Source organism: Kogia breviceps, chromosome 11, assembly GCF_026419965.1.
Source record: "Kogia breviceps isolate mKogBre1 chromosome 11, mKogBre1 haplotype 1, whole genome shotgun sequence".
Classification (NCBI taxonomy): Eukaryota; Metazoa; Chordata; class Mammalia; order Artiodactyla; family Physeteridae; genus Kogia; species Kogia breviceps.
The window spans coordinates 83,317,445-83,341,271 of NC_081320.1; the positions used below are offsets into that span (position 1 = coordinate 83,317,445).

The 23,827-nt window shown below is 44.5% G+C and overlaps 1 protein-coding gene across 1 annotated transcript in view; it reads right to left on the reverse strand.

Annotated features, from left to right (window-relative positions):
* The window catches only part of DRC1 (dynein regulatory complex subunit 1), a 51,066-nt gene that overhangs the window by 22,886 nt on the left and 4,353 nt on the right, over positions 1-23,827 (reverse strand). The window contains exons 2-7 of the mRNA XM_067007941.1: positions 17,235-17,319; positions 12,234-12,346; positions 8,840-9,023; positions 7,887-8,024; positions 6,817-6,903; positions 5,871-5,993 (exon numbers count right to left, since the gene is read on the reverse strand). Coding sequence (XP_066864042.1) covers positions 5,871-5,993; positions 6,817-6,903; positions 7,887-8,024; positions 8,840-9,023; positions 12,234-12,346; positions 17,235-17,319 — 730 coding nt within the window. The remainder of the gene's footprint in view (positions 1-5,870; positions 5,994-6,816; positions 6,904-7,886; positions 8,025-8,839; positions 9,024-12,233; positions 12,347-17,234; positions 17,320-23,827) is intronic.

The window sequence follows — 23,827 nt, forward strand, 5'->3', positions numbered from 1 at the left end:
CCTGGACCCTTCTAGGGGTGACTGTGAGTGCCGAGTGGGGAAAAGGACTCTCAGCAGTTCTTCCTAGAAAGTCATGATGATTTATGCCACCGTGCTCCAAACAAAACCAGCCCACTACTTCAAGTGTGACCAGCCCTGGACACCGGGGAGGCCATTGGTCAACGTGGCTTGGCACAGACGTCCAATAGAAAGCTCGTTGTTGGATGGCGACAATCTGAGAAAGGGTGAACACTCACAGAGAAGGAGGGTCTCCAGAGCTGCTCTGGATCTGGAATGACATTGAATGAGTTCCAGGCTTTGCTGGGACGGAGGCACCCAGGAGCCCCATGACCCTGAGTGCCTGGGTGTCTGCTCTGACCATGTCCAGTGATCTCCTTCTTCCTAGAGCTTTGCAATGAGCTCCTGTCACTAAAACAGAATTTCCCAAACTTACCGGGCCATAGAACAGTTTTTATACTTATAACACAGCAAGAGCTCATGAGTTATAAATGTGAGCCCTACCATATGAATTCTCCCGTGAATTTCATTTGAAAGGCAGATTATTACATAATAATATGTTAATGGACTCTATTTTTCCTACATAACACATCTTGAAAGGAAATAAATATCACTGGCATCACTTTTTTTGTTGGTTTTGTGAAACCGCCACCAATATTTCACCTAGCTGAACACAGTTTACAAAACTCTGAACAAAAGTAATTAGGCCATGTCTTTTTCTTTGTGACCTGAAGGAACTTACTAGCACCACACTCGAACCAACTGAGCTAACCAGCCACTCGATGTGGCCTGAAAGAAAGACCTTAAATCTGAGCTGATTTTATAGACAAATATACATATAATAATTATAATCGGTCACCTGTGACTGTTTTAATTCACAGCGTTCTGCTTGTGCACGCAGTTGAATTTTATTCGCCGATTTTATTTCCTCTTGTTGAAAACATTTGCTCCTGCTCTTTGCTAATGCTCTTAGGGAACTGAGGCCGGGAGGAAAGAGCAATGCAGCATACACACAGATCACAGATCAGCCCTCCCTTCACCTCCGCGCTGTCCCAGGACCACCACAGGGGGCTTCACGTTCGTGATGTCACTTACAAGTGACTGGCAGCGCTGTTGATGAATTTACAGAACTAATCACGGTCTCCCGCCTCTTGCAGTTCAGCGTCTACAGCAGGCAATTACACGGATTCTGTTACTCGTTATTTGTTTGCAACACCTTCTGCTCATGATCATTTTAGTACCGGTGACTCTACTGTTAATTATCACAGGTTTTAGTCTCAATATATAGCTGACCTTGATTGTCATACACTGAGTGTAATGTCATATTAAAAAATTGTAATCTGAAGTGAGAGAGTAGCATGGACCTATATACACCACCCAATGTAAAATAGACAGCTAGTGGGAAGCAGCCCCATAGCACAGGGAGATCAGCTCGGTGCTCTGTGATCACCTAGAGGGGTGGGAGAGGGGGGGTGGGAGAGGGAGGGTGGGAGGGAGGGAGACGCAAGAGGGAGGAGATATGGGGATGTATGTATACGTATAGGTGATTCACTTTGTTATACAGCGGAAACTAACACACCATTGTAAAGCAATTATACTCCAATAAAGATGTTAAATAAAACAAAGTTTAGATGTTTTGAATACCAAAAAAATTGTAATCGATCTTGTGAAATGCTTGTGCTTATTATTCAATTATGCAAAGGTATTTTGCAAAGTTGCACTCCGAGTTCCCAAGACTAATGGCAAAACATCATGGTTAGTTTGGGGGAAGAGTTTATAAACATTACGATCTAACCTGCCACGAAAATCCTTCAGCGTTGCAGGTCCTCCAGGTGTTGACCGCACCTCCCTTTTCCCCTCTTTTTCCTGGGGCAGGAGGAGCAAGGAAGCTGCCGTCTGGAGCCACCTCCTACCCTAGGCTGACAACGCCCCGCAGCCCATACCGCCCCAGCAGAATGGAAATTTAGAACAGCCTTTCCCTCCGGCCCTCTCAGCTGATTCTAAAGACCCCACTGAGCCTCTTTATCGCCGATCTCAACCCTCTGGGGATGGGAGGGAACCCCTGGATTCCTTTTGGAACTGCGGACTCTCCATCCCCCACTCTTGCTTACCCTTTTCTTCCCTGTTGCTGCTCACTCTTTTATACTATGTATACTATTTATGTAGCTTGCTTTCTCGCTCAAAAGACTGTAAATTCCTTAAGGACAGAAATCGTATCTTATTTATTTTTATGCTTTGCACCATGTAAGTTCACAATACTTGTTAAATAACTAACTTGTATTTAACTTTTTGTGATGAATATTCGGGTATTAAAGTTGAACTAAACCATTTCACAATTTTAAATGAGCAGCTAAGGCCTAATAATAAAAACCATTTTGCTTCCTGGCTCAAGAACTAAGTGTTTCTAGCAGTTTTCTTTTGGGGTGGTGGGCAGCAGTGGTAAAATCTTCATTCATTGCTAGTGTGACCTTGCTAGCAGTAAGCACTAGAAAAGTGCATCTTCTTATTTTTACTTCTTATGCTTCACCTATCAAACCATATCTATGTGTATTGGATCCTTTGTATTTTTGTGGTTTGCAAACATTTTAGTTCCGTATTTTAGAACTGACACAGTGCTATGAATTAGTGTTAGGAATCGAGCTGCATGCCCTTATCTTTTTGACTAAAATCGACACTATTTAACTTTACTATCTAGTAAATACAGCTCAGAGGCACTATGATAAAGTTCAGGCTACTAAAATATTCCACATATTGCAATATGGGTAATCCCTGATTTGATTACCTTTTCCCAGCTAAAGGGTGGAGTGTGGTACAGTATACTCAACTCTAACACAGGAAGGAACTGTTACACAGAGGAACTGCACACGCTTTCCCACTCTGAGAATCTCCATCTGCCTGCCTCCGGCATACCCACACTCCACTGTTAATACATCCAGACAGAGGGAGCCAGGAAAGCCAGGTCTCCCAGGCTACCTGCCTCTCTGCCCCTCACCTCCCTGGTCTTACCCCCTAACCTCTATAATCTCCCCATGTCCCAGAATTTTTTGCCTCCGTTCAAGCAGTTGAACATTGGATTAAGAACATGAGGTTCCACTCCTACAGCTCAATAGCAAAAAAAATACTCAGTTAGAAAATGGGCAAAGGACCTGAAGAGCCATATCTCCAAAGAAGACATGCAGATGGCCAACAGGCATATGAAAAGATGCTCATCACTGATCATCAGGAAAAGGCAAATCAAAACCACAGTGGGATATCACCTCACACCTATTAGCATGGCTGTTCATCAAAAATCAAAGGATGGGGCTTCCCTGGTGGCGCAGTGGTTGAGAGTCCGCCTGCCGATGCAGCGGACACGGGTTCTTGCCCCGGTCCGGGAGGATCCCACATGCCGCGCAGCGGCTGGGCCCGTGAGCCATGGCCGCTGAGCCTGCGCGTCCGGAGCCTGTGCTCCCCAACGGGAGAGGCCACGACAGTGAGAGACCCGCGTACAGCAAAAACAAAACAAAACAACAACAAAGGACAGCAAGTGTTGGCAAGGATGTGGAGAAAAGAGAATCCTTCTGTGCTGCTTGTGAGAATGCAAATTGGTGCAGCCGCTAAGGAAACAATATGGAGGTTCCTCAAAAAATTAAAAATAGAACTACCATTTGATCCAGTAATCCCACTTCTGGGTATATACCCAAAAAAATTGATCTCGAAGAGGTATCTGCACTCCCACATTCATTGTAGCATTATTCACAGTAGCCAAGGTATAGAAACAACCTAAATGTCCGATGAAGGACTAATGGATTTTTTTTAAAGTGGTATATATACACAATGGCATATTATTCAGCCTTTAAAAGAAAAAGGGAATCCTGCCATTTGTAGCAACATAAATGGACATGCAGGACGTTATGTTAAGTGAAATAAGCCAGACACAGAAAGACAAATATTGCATGATCTCACTTACATGTAGGATCTAAAATAATCAAACTCCTAGAAGCAGAGAGTAGAATTTGCTAGGAGGGGCTGCCAGGGGCTGGAGGAGGGGAAGATGAGGAGGTATTGGTCAAAGGGTACAAAGTTTCAGTTATACAAAATGAATAAATTCTGGAAATGTAATGTACAACAGAGGGCTTATGATTAACTACACTGTACTGTATATTTAAAAATTGGGGGCTTCCCTGGTGGCACAGTGGTTGAGAGTCCGCCTGCCGATGCAGGGGACACGGGTTCGTGCCCCGGTCCGGGAAGATCCCACATGCCGCGGAGCGGCTGGGCCCGTGAGCCATGGCCGCTGAGCCTGTGCGTCCGGAGCCTGTGCTCCGCAACGGGAGAGGCCACAACAGTGAGAGGCCCGCATACCACAAAAAAAAAAAAAAATTTGCTAAGAGGGTAGATCTTATATTAAAGGTCTTTACCACAAAAGGAAAAACAAAACAAAAGAACAACAAAAAAGAACATGAGGTTCCATTCTTTCACTGTTTGAGGCCAACAGTATGTACTTTTGTCATATAAATGATCGTAGACTCAAGATAACTTCAGAAAGCTTAACAATAGCCATTTTCATTAAAAGTGTAATGTGTACAGCCCACGGAAGCAGTGCTGCTTTCTTACAGACTTCTACTGTTCTTTGTCTAACGCTCAGCTCCATGACATTAATATAAGAAAGGCTCAAGAAAATTCTCAACTGGAAAAATATTTGTAATCTAATAGGGTTTGGGGGAGGGGGTTGCTTTTTTTCAGGCCTTGCCTTGTGGCTTGCGGGATCCTAGTTCCCGACCAGGGACTGAACCCAAGGCCATGGCAGTGAGAGCACTGAGTCCTAACCACTGGACAGCCAGGGAATTCGCTAACAGGGTTTTTAAATTTAACCTCGTTATATAAAGCTACAAGACGAGTTAAGACCTGAAATTCTACCAAAGGCTATGCGGAAAAGCCTTAATCTGACATGTTTTTCTAGATAAAGACTGAAATGAATAGAACATGAACATGCTTGAATATTAAGACACAATTACATTACATCTAAATATAATTAGGGATGATTTTTTTTTTTTTTAACCGATGTTGAAATACAGAACGCTAGGTTTGGAAAGAACTTTAGAAACCAGAAAAATCTAACCTCCTTCCCACTGCAGGAATCCTTCTTCTACACTGAAGACAGACATAGTCATTCAGCCTCTGAAAACGTGATGAGATAAAGGACTCTTTGTCTTGTGGGATGACCTTGTTCTGTACTAGACAGTTCTAAGTATGAGGAGGTTCTTTCTGAGGGTGAGTCAGAACCTGCCTTACTGCCATGTTCAGCCATCCGTCAGGGGGCTGCTTGGAATGCTGGGAAGGATACAGGCTACTGAGGCACACAGAACCGGATTTCAATCCAGGGCTTACCGTTTACCAGATAAGGAGCCTTGTCTCTGAGCCTCAGTCTCCTCATGTATAAAATGCCATTAGTGATTTCCCCCCTTCACGTGACTGTGAGGGTTAGAGATACTGTGTGTTAAGTGTCTGGGATACGGTAGACACCCATTGGACGGTGGCTGTCCTAGCACTGGCCACGTGACCCAGCTAGCTACCTGACCCTAGGGACATTTTCCCTTCACCCCGCGAAAATGCACAATTCTCTCAACGATCCCTCACGTGCCATGGTTTCCAGACCCCTTCAGCATCTTGGCAACCTTCCACTGGTTTATCAAAGAAAGCATTCCTCCACGGGTAACCCGTACATGAGCTCCTTCAAATACAATCATTTAAAAGAGAGCAGATAACAAGTAAGTACTGGTTGAATGGACTAGCTCGAGAATATTATGGGTGGTCGCTAAGGAAGGGACCGTTCACAGGTGCTCTCCACCTGCTGAGCCGCCCAGACGCTCTGGAGGAGGAACAAGTCACACCTGCACGTCCTGTTCCAGCTTGATCTTGATCATGTTGTACTCTTCGCAGTCCCAGATCCTCTGCTTGTTGAGCTGCTTCTCGTGGTCCTCTACTTTCTGCAGGCGGTTCATAAGATACTCCAGCTGAAGGCATAGGGAGACAAGGGGAAGGGCAGGTTCCGTCCCTGTTCCGACTCTGGAGGGAGTCTGTCTGCCCTCAGAACCCCTGTGCCCCAAGGCTTTTGAACTCCCAGGCTATGGCTTGTATTGCCTAATGGGGTTCTACTCCAGAAGTTCTAAGAGGAAGGCAGACCCTGCAGTCAGACATTTGTATTTCTAAAAAAAAAAATAATACCCAGTGGATCTCAGTCACATTATTTCTTTGTTCTTTACTTCTCTGAAACAAAGCGAAAACCCCACACCCTTTAAAATGTGTCTTAGGGCTTCCCTGGTGGCGCAGTGGTTGAGAGTCCGCCTGCCGATGCAGGGGACACGGGTTCGTGCCCCGGTCCGGGAAGATCCCACATGCCGCGGAGCAGCTAAGCCCGTGAGCCATGGCCGCTGAGCCTGCGCGTCCGGAGCCGGTGCTCCGCAACCGGAGAGGCCACAACAGTGAGAAGTCCGCGTACCGCAAAAAAATAAAATAAAATAAAATACAATGTGTCTTAAAACATCTTCGTGGGTGGCAAATAGCCATGGTTGGGGGAGATACCCAGGAAATAAAGTAGAGAGTGGGAGGACTGTGGAAGCCATAGCGGGCTGCACGGGTGGTACTGACCACCACCACGAGAGGGCACCATCCGCAGTCCCCGCCGGTTAACTGGCAGGTGCAGTCAGGGATGTTGGCCACGGCAGTCCTCCCCAAGGTCCAAAAAGGCTAGCAAATTCAGCCACAAGAGGAATCACCCCAGACCCTATGGACCACCCTTGACACCCCTGGCCCCTCCCGCATCAGCCGCCCCTTGACCTCTTTGGCATTGTGAGCCTGCAGGGCCTGCTCCCATTTCTTCTTATTGCTGGTCAGCAGCTCCCGTCGCTCCACCTCAAATGCTTTCTGCGACCAAGAAGGAAAAGGGCTCTTGTATCTGTTTTAATCAGGCAGGTCCCACAGCATCAAAGAAATCTCAGACAACAGCACCAGTGCCACACTGCCACCCACAAAGTCAAGTCCAAAGGCCGACTTGCCAAGTTGCATGCAACCAAAGGACTGTGGAATGAGTTGCATAGAAAGTGTTACGAAATCTATGCTTCACGCGGACTGTGAGAGGAAAGGTGCCAGCTGCCCTGTGTCAATTGGATAAGCGAGGCAGGAAACTGAGGCAAGGTCAGAGCCTTGCAGTCACGGGGCCAACCCTGGCATGTCTTCAGCCGGGACTCGGGTTACAGCATTGCTATGGCTGGGCTTCCCATGAAGCAAAGGCAGCATGGAGCTCACAGAACGGGCGATGGGGTAGACTCAAGAATGCAGAAATGAGTCTGTAATAATCCAAAGAGACAGGCCCCCACCTCTTGGCTCTCTTCCATTTTGGAAAGGTGTGTCTCGATCTCAATCCTTAACATTTCATTCAAATCCAGAACACTGGTTCCTGGATCCTGTTTGGCACGCCCCTTTCCTCTCCCTCCATCCCTGACTGTCATAAACACATCAAATAAATCGCTCACAAATGCCTGTTGCTTCTGGAGCACTAATGCCCCTCCTCCACACCTCTTACCCCTCTTTTATTTTCTTTCCAAGTGCTTATCACACCTGTCAAATTATATACTTGGTGATTTATCTCTATTGTCTAGCTGTCTCCTGCTAGAATACAGGCTTCATCCAGGACTTTGTCCGTGGTTGTAACTCCAGCCCCTGGCGCAGTGCTCGTCATTTAGTAGACACTTGCATATTTGTTGGAGGAGTGAATGTATCAATAAGTAAGTGAATGAAACGCTAGAGCAGAGACGGCAATGAGAGGACCAAGGCCTCTGGCGGCCCTCCCGGGGGACTCCTCCCAGGGGCCTCCCGGGGCAGAGGGCAGCTCTCTCGCGTGCCATCACCTCGATGTGTTGGAGCTCCTGGCGAAAGGTTTTCATCATATTTTTCACCTGTTCTTCCATCCTCTCCAGGAGCAGGCAGATGTCACCCGACTGTTTCTTCAAATCCTTCACGTACTGGTCATCCTTTGTTTTTAACTCCTAGAGAAGAGCATGTCAACGGGTGGTCATCAACTGAGACAGAAGCCAGACGTTGCCAGTCACGCCTCACTCCGGGGGTGGGGGGACCCCTCCCATCAGCATCACGCGCTAGGAATTATAACTGCACAAAGGAAAGGTGCTCGGGAGAGGCTGGGAGGGCCTGGGAGAAACACGGGTGTCTGGAGGCCGTGGGCTCAGCTCGGGACAAAGCCTCAACCAGCAGCACAGGATCAGACCCCTCGAGGACTACTTGCTGCAAATCTCGCTGCAGCCTCCCAGAAAGCCCAGGGTGCCCCAGCTAAGCCATGAACAATATCCTGTGATAAGCCATAGTGGAAAAGAACACGAAAGAGAATGTATGTATATGTATAACTGAGTCACTTTGCTGTACAGCAGCAATTAACACAACACTGTAATTCAACCATACTTCAATAAAAAATAAATTTTAAAAAAGTGTATTGGGGCTTCCCTGGTGGCGCAGTGGTTGGGAATCCGCCTGCCGATGCAGGAGACACGGGTTCGTGCCCTGGTCCGGGAGGATCCCACATGCTGCGGAGCAACTAAGCCCGTGAGCAATGGCCGCTGGGCCTGCGCGTCCGGAGCCTGTGCTCCGCAGCGGGAGAGGCCACAGCAGTGAGAGGCCCGCGTACCGCAAAAAAAAAAAAAAAAAAAAAAAAAAAAAAAAAAAAAGTGTATTGCCTGAGCTATATTGCATTCTGGGTAACGAAGTAAAGCCTCCACCTTTCTCCATTCAGGAGAAGCTGACATCCCCCAGCTCCATCCCCGGCAGCCAGGACTGAGGGCCAGGCTCTTGCCTGCTGTAACTCGCTGATCAGCTTGTTCTTATCTTCTATCAGGCCAGTGCAGTGCACCTGCTGGGTGTTGAGCATTTCCCACAGCTCCTGGGGGATTCTCTTCTGTTTGCCCTCCTCCCACTTCATGGTGATCTCCTCAAATTTGTCCTGACTGGTCTTGACCTCGTTCTCCAGCTTTTCAAGTCTGCAAATACAAACAGCCCAGCTCCTGAGGCTGCCTTCCAAGAAAGCAGGCTGGTTCTCTAGGATCCATAAAACAGGCCCGGGTACCCAGCTCTGCCTGAAAACCAAACCGGGCTCTGAGAAATCTTCTTTTAGTTTAATGCTTGACTCTAAGTAACTGAGACCGAATAAACAAAGTGACACATAACAAAAATGGATCAACATTAAGGCTGTACACACACACACACACACACACACACACACACACACACAGATCAAGAGTCAATTTGTCACATACTTCTGAGTAAGATGGTGACACACAGTAATTAACCACTTGGTCACAAGTCCCATAGCTTGTGTTCAAATACTCATTTTGCTACTTGGCTCTCAACTTTAGAGAAATTGCTTAACTTCTGCAGGCCCCATTTTTCTCATCTGTAGAACAGAGAGGATGAAAGGATCAACTGTTGACTTAAAAAAATGCACGAGTTGAGTTTTATTTGGGGCAAAAATGAGGACTGCAGCCCGGGAGACAGAGTTTCAGGTAACTGAGAAACTGCTCCTGCGAGGCGCTGGGAGGAGCCGGGATAAATAGGAGTCTTGCAGGTAGTTGGGAACGTCAAAAGATTATTGTTCAAGGAAACCAGATATCTCAAGTTAAGGAATTTAGCGCTTTTCTGTGTGTGGGAAGATGCAAGAGTCTGGGCTCACTCAAATCATTCCTTTGATGTGCACCTCAGCTCTCTGGGGCCAGTATCCTGTATTTTCACATCCTGAGCTTCCTCAGGGCTCACAGCAGGGAGTGGCTGCGGTCTGCTGGCTGCTAGATGGCAGGTCTTCTTTTCAACCCTGAGTCTCCCCAGGGCTCGCTGGCTCACGCTGGAGGGCTGCAATCCTTGAAGACTGTGACATCCTTTGTTTATTGATATAGCAGGAAATATTCCATTCATAAATATTCCACTTATCCTACCTTCCTATGGCTGTTGTCAGGATTAAATAAAATTATTCCCAGCATAACAGTCACTTGACAAATGGCACTCATTATTTTTTTTACTATTGACATGACCTCAACTGTCTGGCCATTCCTCTCCCAAATTATCAATAAATGACCAGTGGAACATACAAAAAGGAAAACTCCACCATTAGTAATGGAAAATAGAGATGATCTCCCAGAATTCCAGAAATGCCAAAGGAACCATAGGATGGATAGAACACTGAGGATGGGGCTGGAGAGAAGGAGGTATTAGGGCTGAGATGTGAGGCCCCTTCTGAGAACAGGGGCCAGGACATATGCCTGCGACCCTCTCCCAACTTTAACAGACTGTCCTTCTATGAGACTGTCTCCACAGGAGGGTTCAAACTGCCTTAAGGACAAGAATCACAACATAATTACCTTAAGAGCCCCTCTCTCCTTCCCACCTTCCAAGCGAGGGCACATAGTACATCTTATAATTCAATTAACTTTTTTTTTTTTCTAAAAAATGAGAAACAGCTGTCAGATTATGTTTCCAGAACCCACATTTATCTTGTAACTCTGCCACTCGCGACCTTCCATTTTTCCTCAGTGGCTGCAGGAGAAGCCTAACTCCTCAACGGGGCCCTCAGGGAGTTTCTGCAGCTGTCCCTGCCAATTCAGTCCCCGGTACAAGCCATGACAGAGGCAGTGGGAAGTTTCAAGAATCAATTATATCTTGGTGACACTGGCAAAGTTGCTGGTGGGGAGAACTACTTATGTTGAACAACTGAAAATATTGTTTAAATGGTACTGTGGGGACTTCTCTGGTGGCGCAGTTGTTAAGAATCCACCTGCCAATGCAGGGGACGTGGGTTCGAGCCCTGGTCCGGGAAGATCCTACATGCCGTGGAGCAACTAAGCCCGTGCACCACAACTACTGAGCCCTCGTGCCACAGCTACTGAAGCCCGCGCGCCTAGAGCCCGCGCTTCGTGACAAGAGAAGCCACCTCAGTGAGAAGCCTGCGCACAGCAACAAAGACCCACTGCAGCCAAAAATACAACAATAAAAATCAATCAGGGCTTCCCTGGTGGCGCAGTGGTTGAGAGTCCGCCTGCCGATGCAGGGGACACGGGTTCATGCCCCAGACAGGAGGATCCCACATACCGCAGAGCGGCTAGGCCCGTGTGAGCCATGGCTGCTGAGCTCGCGCGTCCGGAGCCTCTGCTCCGCAATGGGAGAGGCCACAACAGTGAGAGGCTCGCATACAGCAAAAAAAAAAAAAAAAAAAACAATCAATCAATCAAAAAAAAAAAATGTACTGTGTATGTACCTACTGAGATGAGCAAAATGGCCCTGTGGGCTGTTCTTGTAATTGGACTATAGGTATGAAATTAATTGAAGAACAAGCCAAAGGAAGAGATTACATGAGAACCTCTGCTGCTGCTGCTATCGGTCCTCTGTGGGCAAACCAAACTTAGAAGTTGACTCCTAAGCAGCTTACGCCTGCCTCCATCGGGCAAGCTGAGCCCTGGGAGATGGGTGCGCCCACAGCCTGCCAGCCCAGGCCTGGAGCTGAGGGTCAGCCACGGGACCCCCTCATCCCTCTAACCCTCTGTCCTTCCAGGCATGGAGACTTTCCCATTCTTTAACACGCTGTTACATTTGTACGTAGTGTTTATGGATCTGGTTGTTATGATTAATTTAAACCCAGAACAGCCTAATGTACCTTCTCAGCCTCTTCTCTTTTCTTCCACCACCCCCCATACATCCCTCACTCGCATGCCATTCCCAAACATCATGCAATCTCACACCTCTGCCCAAGTTGTTCCTAAAATGCCCATTCCTTGACTCCAACTCCTCTTCATCTCTTATGGCCCAACTCAAATATCACTTTGCCTGGAAAGTTTTCTCTAATCTCTCCAGAGAGAATTAAAGGCCTCCTCATATGTGTTTCCACGACTCTAATACATACCTTTAACACAAATCATGGTTGGGCGTTTGCACATCTGGCTCTACTAGACTGTGAACATCAAGAGCAGAGGCCATGTCCACTCCTCTTTGTATCCAAAGGGCTTGGTGCACATTAAGAAGGTAATACTTGAGGAAGGAGGAGGGAAGCAATGAGGGAGGGAGGGAAGGAAGGAAAGAAAGGAGGGAGGATTCATAAGGGGCAAGAAGTGGATTCTACTAGACTAGGTTTGACAAAGACAGGGAGAATTTGAGGACCCAGAGAGGAGATACTTCACTGCAGAGCCAGGGGGTGTCCTCACCCTCACCTGTGATGCTTTATCTCCTCTTCCTCGACTCTCCTGTGGACCTCTCTGATATCTGCAGCTACCTGGATATTTGTCACCAACTCAGTGCCACAGAGCAGCAGTTTAGCCAATTTCTGAAAACAAGTAAGAATTTATAAAGTTAGAAACATTTGCACAACTGTCTGTAGGTGTTCAATCCAACCAAGCAGGAATTAAGAGCTACCTTAAGGGACTTCCCTGGTGGTCCAGTGGTAAAGAATCTGCCTTCCAATGCTGGGGACGCGGGTTCGATCCCTGATCGGGGAACTGAGATCCCACATGCCGCGGAGAAACTAAGCCCGTGCGCCTCAACTAGAGAGCCCACATGCTGCAAACTACAGAGCCCATGCGCTCTGGAGCCCGCGCCACAGCTAGAGAGAGAAAACCCAAACGTCACAACTAGAGAGAAGCCCACATGTCGCAACTAAGAACCGACACAGGCAAAAATAAATAAATTAAAAATAAAAATAAAAAAGTAAATATTAAAAAAAACTACCTTGAGACTTTAAAGCGTAGCATCTACTTAGCAACCTGTTTCCATCAGGACACTTGTGATGTGATGTTACAGCTTACAATTTAATAGCACTCTGCAATTCTGGATGTACTTTAGTTTATTCTCGTTAAAGGAGGGACCAGCATATCAGTACGTGGGCATCCACTCTGGTTACGTCTCAGCACTTTCCCCAGCAGGCCTCCAAGTGACTGACACTGCCAGGGTCCTTTCTAAGAATCTCAGTTGGGGAGGTGAGACACATAATAATAGTTGTCCTCCAATGTCCATTTCCCCCTCTTCTTTTAATAACAGAACACCCAAATTTTAGCTAGGCATTTGATCTCCCAAAATAGATACATCTCCCAACCTCCCTTGCAGCTAGAATGCAATCTGACCAATAACACATGAGCAGAAGTGTATGTGCCACTTCTGAATTGTGCCTTGAAGGGGAAAGGTGTGCCCTCTGCTGCCCCCCTTTTTCTCTGTCTCCCAGGCCGGCATGTGATGCTAAAGTATGACGTGGTGAGCAGACGAAGGCAATCTAAGCAAGGGTGGAAGGAGGTGAGGTTCCCAACCTCAAAGGAACCCCCATATCAGCCCTGGACTATTTCTGCTCTGAACTAGTTATTAAGTGAACCAGAGAAATAAGCTTCTACCTTGTTTAAGCTAATGTTACGTGGAACCTCTTGCTATAGGTGTTCTAATACAGGAGAGAATTGTAGCCAACTGCACTGCCCCCTCCCTCAAAGGCCCAGGAATTTTGCTACTGGTACCCTCCTTCTAAATTCCTCTTCTTAAATTTCACATGCAGTACCTTCCCTCCTGAACTTTTGGTAATGTCATGATTTCAAGATGATAAACCCACTCAAAAAAAGTTCAAGTATCCTTAGGTAATGCCTGAGTTTTTCCAAGTCTGTTTTGGAATTTACAAATTTTTCAACTCTCAAATCATTTCTGAACTAGGAACTTATAAATATCTCTGCTCCAGGGGGTCACTGAAATGATCAGAGACTCTATTTCATCTCATTCTTCTAAGGAAATTTTGAAATACAGTTTTAATGAATACAGAACTGAACCTCCACCCAGCTATCCAGGGTACTCCAGGCTTTTTTTTAAACAGCTGCAGCTTTATCACTTGTGGCAAACGGTTTTACATGCATAAGGAAGCAATGGCTTTCCTGTAGTTTTGAGCAATTTTCTATTTTCTACTCAGATAATATGAACATCAGAAATTTCTGAATCAAGTATTTAAGTCTCAAAGTAAAACTGAAAATGTTACCATCAGATTAACAGACACACCCCTAACGTTTTTGAGACCCAGGGTGAGAGTTTAAGTGAAGGTCCACATAACATATATCTAAATGTTTAAAAATATAATTCGGTGTAATAAACCACTAAATATGTTCTATCCACCTACCTTGGCACCTTTATAACAATTTATAAGTCCTAGTTTGAATTCAGACTATATATCAGAGTTCCTTTCAGAACTTGGTGGCTAAGGGAGAGCCAGTCTCTGGCCACCAGCCTGGAGCCCACCCCATTCTCTTCACACTCCTAGTCCTTCAGATGCAGGCATGTGAATTTCCCAGACCACACGAGCGAGCTCCATCTAAACCCCTGGTCATCCCTGAGGCCTTGTCTGCCCTGAGCAGGACAGACCCTGGGAAGAGGCCCATGCAGGTATTGAAAGTGGGTTCAGAATCATTTGGGCAGGGAAGTTGGAGTTCTGTGACGCTCAGAGAGTGATCTAATGGGGGCACTTGGGCTCTGAGTAGACTTGAGGCAAGTCCACTTGAGGGGGTGCATCCAGAGAAGGGCCAGCACAAGACACAGGACCCTCCTCATTACCACTTTTATTCAATGGGCTAGAGGGCCTATCTAGTGCAATAAGGCAAGAAAAAAATTTTTAAGGTATCAAAATTGAACAGGAAAAGATAAAACTGTCATTTTTCAGATGATTATATATGTAAAAAAAAACACCTACAGGTAAACTATTAGAATTAACAAATGAATTTGATCAGGTTGCTGGATATCAGATCAATATATAAAAACCAATTGTACTTTTACATAATCAACAATGAACAATTATAACTTCAAGAGAAGTATAGGGACTTCCCTGGTGGTGCAGTGGTTAAGAATCTGCCTGCCAACACAGGGACATGGGTTCGATCCCTGGTCCGGGAAGATCCCACATGCTGCAGAACAACTAAGCCCTCGTGCCACAACTACTGAGCCCTCGTGCCACAACTACTGAAGCCCACACTCCCTAGGGCCTGTACTCCGCAACAAGAGAAGCCACCGCAATGAGAAGCCCAGGCACCGCAACGAAGAGTAGCCCCCGCTTGCTGCAACTAGAGAAAGCCCACATGCAGCAGTGAAGACCCAATGCAGCTAAAAATAAATAATAATTTAAAAAAGAAAAAGTATAAAACGTTGCTGAGTGAAATTAAAGAATACTTAAATAAAAGGAGGGATAATTTATCCTCACAGATTATAAATCTCTATATTGGTAAGATATTAATTTTTTCCCAAACTGATCTATAGATTCAATCCAATCTCAATTAAAATCTCAGCTCCTTTTTTTGGGTGGAAATTAAGAAGCTAATTCTAAAATTTATATGGAAATGCAAAGATTATAAATCTCTATATTGGTAAGATATTAATTTTTTCCCAAACTGATCTATAGATTCAATCCAATCTCAATTAAAATCTCAGCTCCTTTTTTTGGGTGGAAATTAAGAAGCTAATTCTAAAATTTATATGGAAATGCAAAGGGTCAAAAACAGCCAAGACCATCTTGAAGAACCACAAAGTTGGAGGACTTACCCTACCAGATATCAAGGCCTGTCATGCAGCAACAGTAATTAAAATAGTGTGGAATTGGCATAAAGACAATTGACCAATGGAACAGAAGAGAGACTCTAGAAACAAACAAGTATGTTCACCTGATTTGCAACAAAGGTGCATTGTAATGCAGAGGGGAAAGGATGATCTTCTCTCTAAATGGTGCTGGGTTAATTAAAGATCCATTTAGAAAACAATGAACCTTGAGCCCTCCTTTTACACCACACACAAAAGTGGATCCCAGATCCATTTTGGTCTAGATTATAGACCAAAATGTAAACTGTAGAATGATGAGGCTTCTAGAAGAAAACATGGAAGAATATCTTTATGAAGTTGGAGTACACCAAGATTAAACAGGAAACAAAAAGAATTATCATTTAAAAAAATGATTGATAAGGTGCAGGACAGGGGCCCCTCCTGCCCAGGTCTTAGGACCGGACCGAACTGGTTGTTAATAGCTTGATACTGAGAAAGGTAGCATTTTCTTTATACATTTCTCTTCAATGGCAACACTCTTGGTGATTTAAGTCCTAAGTGAAAGGAATCTGGGAAAGCTGCTGATGAAAACATTATCTCTCTGGTTTTACACTCAATTTTACACTCTAAAATTGAAAATGTACTGAACTGTATATCAGTATTTTCAGGATTATAGCAGTATCTACTACAACAGTATTTTTAAGATTATATATAATACCCTTTTTATCCTACACAGAAACACTCAGAGATCACCAACCTTTAGATGAAGTACCCTAAGTATAAAGAGGTGATCTGGAACAAGAACCCATAACAGTTCAATATTCTTTCCACTACAATAAAATATTTTATCCTGGATCCAGTACAGCACGGGTTAGTAAATTATTGCTAGATACCTCTATGCTCTATAATAATATTTCAGTACTTTGAATATTTTTTTCTCCCAGTAAATACACTTCAATTTCTGCTAGCAGTGATCTCTCTTCTCCACTTTTATAAATCCCATTTAACTTTTCTAAGACCCAGCTCAAACCCCACTTTCTCCGTGGAACCTTCCCTGACCAGGCCGTCTGGGTGAGCGCTTTCCCATATCTCAACGCCCACGGTGTCACTGTGCATATGCAATTAAGTAAACGTGGCGCTGTGCCAGTTCGGGCGCGCTGCTTTGAAATACTGTTTATCCCTCCTGCCCCTCTTGCTCCAAGTCCTTTATTCATGTCTCAGGAGCCCTGTCATCGCCACGGGAGAGCGATCAAAGACTTCCTTTTAGAGTTTATTGGGTACAAGCTCTGCTCTACCCCACAGCTACACCAAGAGGCCCTCACTCTCCTAGAACTCACAGTTCCACCGGGGACACCAAGCGCACACACATCTTCGAAAAGTCATACAAGGCAGAAAAGTATCTAAAATGAAATGAATGGTACAGACGGGAAGTCAAAGAGTTCAACCTGCGCCGCAGAGGAATTCGTGGAAGAGTTGGGAAGTGAGATGGTGTTGAAGTCTGCGAAGGTAGCCTGAGGAAAGGAGAGGGGAAAGGGGGAGGGGAGAGGACAGGAGGGAAGGAGAGGGGAGGAGCGGGGCTTGGCATTGCAGCCCACCAAAGGCACAGCACGGGAAAAGCAAAGCCCCAGTCCTACAGGACAGTCGCAACCGAGTTACTCCCCAGTTCCTACCTGTCTGCTTTCTTCTTTCTGTTTGTAGCTCTTGCTTTGATCTTCCGCACTCTCCTTCCCGTCTAAATGTTCTCCAAGCGCTTCCCTGTGATGGAAAAAAGTAGAGAAACTGAAGTTACTTCTAGTACTTAGAGTCTATATTTTAAAATTTCATAGTACATCACAGTATATACAAAAATAGATTCTATATGGATAAATATTTGAATACTAAAAAAACACAATCGGGGCTTCCCTGGTGGCGCAGTGGTTGAGAGTCTGCCTGCCGATGCAGGGGACGCGGGTTCGTGCCCCGGTCCGGCAGGATCCCACATGCCCTGGAGCGGCTGGGCCCGTGAGCCATGGCCGCTGAGCCTGCGCGTCCAGAGCCTGTGCTCCGCAACGGGAGAGGCCACAACAGTGAGAGGCCCGCGTACCGCAAAAAAAATAAAAATAAAAAAATAAAAAATAAAAAAACACAATCGTAAAAACACTAGAATTAAATACAGGAGAGAACCTCTATTAGAGTAAGATCAAAGTTAGAAAAAAAAAATGAGAGGTTTTGCTTCCTAAAATTTAAACATTTGGGGAGTTCCCTGGTGGTCCAATGGTTAGGACTCAGCCCTTTCACTGCCTTGGGCTGGGGTTCAATCCCTGGTGGGAGAACTAAGATCCCACAAGCCACGTGTTGTGGCCAAAAAAAATTAAACATTTTATCCTTGAAAGTCAAGGGATAAACTGGTAAAAGATATTTGACAAACTTCTGCTCTAAAATAGAATGGGATCCTTCAAATCGGTACAGAAAAGACAAAATACCATTAACACAACATTGTAAATCAACTACACTTAAATTTTAAAAAGTTAAATTAGTTTTTTTTAAAGACAAAATACCAAATAGGAAAATTGGCAAAGGATGTGAACAAGCAGTTTACAGAAGAAATACAAATGGCAAGTAGACATTTGAAGATATGTTCAACTTCACATATAACCAGAGAAATGAAATTGAAAGCCCTGTGAGGTATCCTCATTCTCCTATCAAGAGAAAAGATTTAAAAGTTGATAGTATCTGGTGGGGCAGAGGGTGTCGTTGACCATTGATTCATACTCCATGAGTGGGAACATGGAGGGTCACAACCCATCCAAAAGGCAATTTGGCAAGACTTTTCCAAAACTTACACGGGCCTCCCGTCTGACCGAACCTTTACGAACTTTCCACAGAAAGCTTTCACAAGTTCACAAAGAAATATGCACAAGAATGAATACTGCAGCACTGTCTCTACTAGCAGGAATGTGGAAACATTCTACATACATATGAATAGTTGCCTGTTTAAATAACTTGTGAGGCAACAATACAAGAAAATATATTGTAGCCTATTAAAAAAAAAAAAAATGGTGTGCTGTCTAGCAGCACAGAAAGATGTCCACAATATGTAAGTAAAAAGAGCCAGCTGTAGAACAATATGTAAAGCATAATATAGATTTTCTTCTTAAGATAGGCTTATATACATATGCACAGGGAAAATCTTGGAAGGATTTATGACAGAGAGATGACAGTAATTATTTAAGGAAAGAGAACTTTACTGAGGACTTATAGTTTCTACATTTTTCTATTGCATGAATTTTATAAATAGAGCATATGTGTGTATGTGTGAATCAGAAAATAAGACCAAAGATGACGGGGGAAAGATAAGGTTCCAGATTCTGGGCTTCTCTGGAGGAGGCATGGGGGAATGACCCCACCAATACCCACCCCACTTACATCGTGGGGGTCCGCTCTCTCCTCTGGCACACAGCGGCCACGAGGATTCCCTGTTCTGCCTTAAGAAAAATGAAAACATCATCTTATGACTTCAACAACCATGGTGAAACAAGCAGATCCCTTTCTTGACTCCTCTTCATTCTTTCTTGACATTTTCCTCTCCCTGACTCCCACCTCCCTTCCCTTTGTCCAAAGGTCAGCACAGCCCTACATCATGCTACACCATTTTTGAGAGCTGGAATTGAGTTAGCACCCCTCACCCCACTCCCAATCCAACTGAAACTCTTTTTTCTTGTCATTTCATTCACTTCCATACTCTTATTGAACCTACTCATTGCCCTTACGGAGAAAACGATTTGTTTCATTCTACTCAGGGCTTCAGATATTGCCAGGCTAATGGTGTTCTCATTACCGTCCAAAACACACTCATTCACTTGACTTTCTACTTTGACCACCAGTTAATTACCACCCCTGTCTAAATAATCCTTCCACCTACTTCCTGGAGCAAAGACCTGTGCTTCAGAAAGAAAAATAACTATGTTACACATTCTTATCATCTAGTTTCAGCTTTAATCCCATTGCTGCCTTTTACTTATCATTTCTGACTGCCTAGCGCTGCACTGTCCAATATGACAGCTACTAACCACACGCAGCTATTGAGCACTTGAAATGTGGCTGGTCCAAACTGAAATGTGCTATGAATGTAAAATATGAAACTAGATGGATTTTGAAGACTTTCAATTAAAAAATGCAAAAGATCTCAATATGATTTATACTGAGTACATTTTTTTGTTTGTTTGCTTGTTTTTAAATTTATTTATTTATTTTTGGCTGTGTTGGGTGTTTGTTGCTGCGCAAGGGCTTTCTCTAGTTGTGGCGAATGGGAGCTACTCTTCGTTGCAGTGCGCAGGCTTCTCACTGCAGTGGCTTCTCTCTTTGTGGAGCACGGGCTCTAGGCACATGGGCTTCAGTAGTTGTGGTACGCAGGCTCAGTAGTTGTGGCTTGCGGGCTCTAGAGCACAGGTTCAGTAAGTTGTAGCGCATGGGGCTTAGTTGCCCTGCAGCATGTGGGATCTCCCCGGACCAGGGATCGAACCCATGTCCCCTGCATTGGCAGGCGGATTCTCAACCACTGTGCCACCAGGGAAGCCCCTGATTACATGTTAAAGTAATATTTTTATATAGTGAGTTCAACAAAATAAATTACAAAATTTAATTTCACCTGTTCTGTTTTTTTAATGTGGATGCTAATTTACATATTGTATGTCTCTTGGTTGGTGCTGACCTATCATATTCCCTAAAGTTACCGTCCCAGACTTCTCTCTTCTCAGGTTTGAGCTAGATCCCTCTTTTGGGAAACTGCTTCCCCACCACTGCCACCCATATGGTCTCAATGGGAGCTGCCATCTTGCATGACCATACCTCCAGACAAGTCAGAGTCCTTTCTCAGGACTTGAAAAATGGAAACGTCATTGATTGTTTGGCTGGGTTTAGAGCTCCAGGTTGAAAATCATTTTTCTTTAGAACTTTGAGGGCATTGCTCATTGTCTTCTGGTGTCCACTGTTGCGATTTACGAAACCAGATGTCATGTCATCCTGTTTCTTAATCCTTTCTTTGTATGTGAGACTTGTCATTACTGTCGTCATCGTTGTTCACTCCGGAAGCTTGTAGGACCCTCCTTTTGGTTCCTGGTGTTCTGAACATGCTCAGTGGTGTGCCTGGGGTGGGTCTACTTTCATTCACTGTGCTGTCAGGTGGTCCCTTTCAACCAGGGAACTCATGACCTTCAGTTCTGAGAAATGTCCTTGAATTCTTTCAGTGATCATTTCCACCCTTCTGTTTACTCTCTCCTTTCTTTGTGCATCTGGAAAGCAGATACTAGATCTCCTGGACTCCTCCTCTAATTTTAAAAAAATCTTTTTCTCTCCTAGTTTCTATCTTTTTTCCTTTTCGTTCTATCTCCCAGGCAATTCCATTACCTTTACTTCCCAACCCTTCTACTGTTTCCCATTTCGACCTTATTTTTAATTTCCAAGAGCTCTGTTTTGATCTCTAGATTATTTTAATAGCATCCTATTCTTGTTTCATGTTTGCAATTATCTTTTCTTTTTTCTCTGAGGATCATTTTTTTTTAAATTTTATTTATTCTTGGCTGCGTTGGGTCTTCATTCCAGTGTGCGGGCTTCTCATTGCGGTGGCTTCTCTTGTTGCAGAGCACGGGCTCTAGGTGCGCGGGCTTCAGTAGTTGTGGTGCATGGGCTCTAGAGCGCAGGCTCAGTAGTTGTGGCGCACAGGCTTAGTTGCTCCACGGCATGTGGGATCTTCCCGGACCAGGGATCGAACCCGTGTCTACTGCATTAACAGGAGGATTCTTTTTTTTTTTTAACATCTTTATTGGAATACAATTGCTTTACATTGTTGTGTTAGTTTCTGCTGTATAACAAAGTGAATCAGCTATATGTATACATATATTCCCATATCTCCTCCCTCTTGCGTCTCCCTCCCACCCTCCCTGTCCCACCCCTCTAAGTGGTCACAAAGCACCAAGCTGATCTCCCTGTGCTATGCAGCTGCTTCCCACTAGCTATCTGTTTCACATTTGGTAGTGTATATATGTCCATGCCATTCCCTCCCTTTGTCCCAGCTTACCCTTCCCCCTCCCCGTGTCCTCAAGTCCATTATCTAAGCCGGCGTCTTTATTCCTGTCCTGCCCCTAGGTTCTTCAGAACCATATATTTTTTTTTAGATTCCATATACATGTGTTAGCATACAGTATTTGTTTCTCTCTTTCTGACTTACTTCACTCTGTATGACAGACTCTAGGTCCATCCACCTCACTACAAATAACTCAATTTCATTTCTTTTTATGGCTGAGTAATATTCCATTGTATATATGGGCCACATCTTCTTTATCCATTCATCTGTCGATGGACACTTAGGTTGCTTCCATGTCCTGGCTATTGTAAATAGAGCTGCAATGAACACTTTGGTACATGACTCTTTTTGAATTATGGTTTTCTCAGGGTGTATGCCCAGTAGTGGGATTGCTGGGTCATATGGTAGTTCTATTTGTAGTTTTTTAAGGAACCTCCATACTGTTCTCCATAGTGGTTGTATTAATTTACATTCCCACCAACAGGTACAAGAGGGTTCCCTTTTCTCCACACCCTCTCCAGCATTTATTGTTTGTAGATTTTTTGATGACGGCCATTCTGACCGGTGTGAGGTGATACCTCATTGTAGTTTTGATTTGCATTTCTCTAATGATTAGCGATGTTGAGCATCCTTTCATGTGTTTGTTGGCGATCTGTTATATCTTCTTCTGAGGACCTTAATGACAGTCATTTCTTCCTTTTTTCTTTCTTTTCTTTTTTTTTAAATTTTTTGCCCTTGCTGCACAGCATGCGAGATCTTAGTTCCCCGACCAGGGATCAAACCCTGCATTGGAAGCATGGAGTCTTAACCACTGGACTGCCACAGAAGTCCCTGTCTTTCTTTTTTAATTGAAGTAAAATTGGTATATAACATTATATAAGTTTCAAGTGTACTTAAAGATTGTCTTTTCGTTGTGTTTTGTTGTTTTCTTCCTACATGGCCTCAATTTCCTCTAAGTTGCTTTTTTCTGCTTATTCATTTTGGTGTCTACCTTTCACCTTAAAGACTTTCTTCAGACTTCTTGAAATCCTTGGCCACCTTTCCATGGTAAGACGAAAAGGTTTATGAAAGTGCTGAGTGCAGGGGTGTGGTATAACAGCTACGAACTTCAGTGCAGGACAATCTGCCTGAACCATTTCCTGGGCAAACCTGATTTCAGTGTCTTTAAGTCCCTCCTTCTGGGCCGGTCAGATTCTGCAGAGAGATTTCTCCAGTCTCCTGCCTGCAATGGGCAGGTCCTGCCAGCATTCCAGGAATGGGGAGGGGGAGGCGCTCAGCTCCAGTGTGCACGTGTCCGTGGAATCCCCTTGCTTTTAGTACCACGTCCTTGACTCCTCTCTGCCCAGCATCCCCCAAAGCATGCATCCTCCATTTTACTTTCTCCAAACCTCCGGTCAACTGTGCAAAGTGGGAGAAAGGTTCTCGACATCTATTAATTTTCCAATCAATTCTCCTCATTTTAGTTCCCTCTTCACCCCTATCCAGATAAACGTGATGCTGCCTTTTGGAGATTTATTGCAGAGGAAATCAAGGGGGCTCTCAGCTTTCCTCACTACTAGTTTATATTTCCATATTCTTGAATCTGCTAAGCCATTTACCATCTGTCATATACGTCCCAGCTTCCAAAATGTTGTTGCTATTGAGTCCCCCTGTTTTGCTTGACTTTGTTGGTTTATATCGTTTTTACTTAATCCCTTTAAATCTCATTTTTGATAGAGATCCTCGGTAAATACATGTGTTCTATCCACCATCTTGACTCAGAAGTGACATCTCTCAGGAACTTGAAATGTCACCTGAAAAACTAGAGATTGAGAGTTTTGGGTGCTTTAGCCATTAATCTTATTCTTTATCTTCATATGACATTTAATTCTGTTAACAGCTTCCCCTCTAAAACTATACCTCAATGACCCACCCCTAAGGCCTAGGCAGTTAGGGCAGTGGGCAATCAAGGAGCCCAAGGCAAATTTTAAAACAACACAACTGACTAAAGTCAGTCTGTATTTTATTATCACCCTGTGCCAGCAGCAAAACAATTCATAAAACACTCCTTTCTGAAAAATCTTTTGTTAATCTAAGTTCCAAAAAATTGCAGCAGTACTGTTGATTTTTAAATCTTTTTTTTTTTTTAATTTACGTGGGTTTAAAAATTTTTTTAATTTATTTTTGGCTGCGTTGGGTCTTAGTTGCTGCACTTGGGCTTTC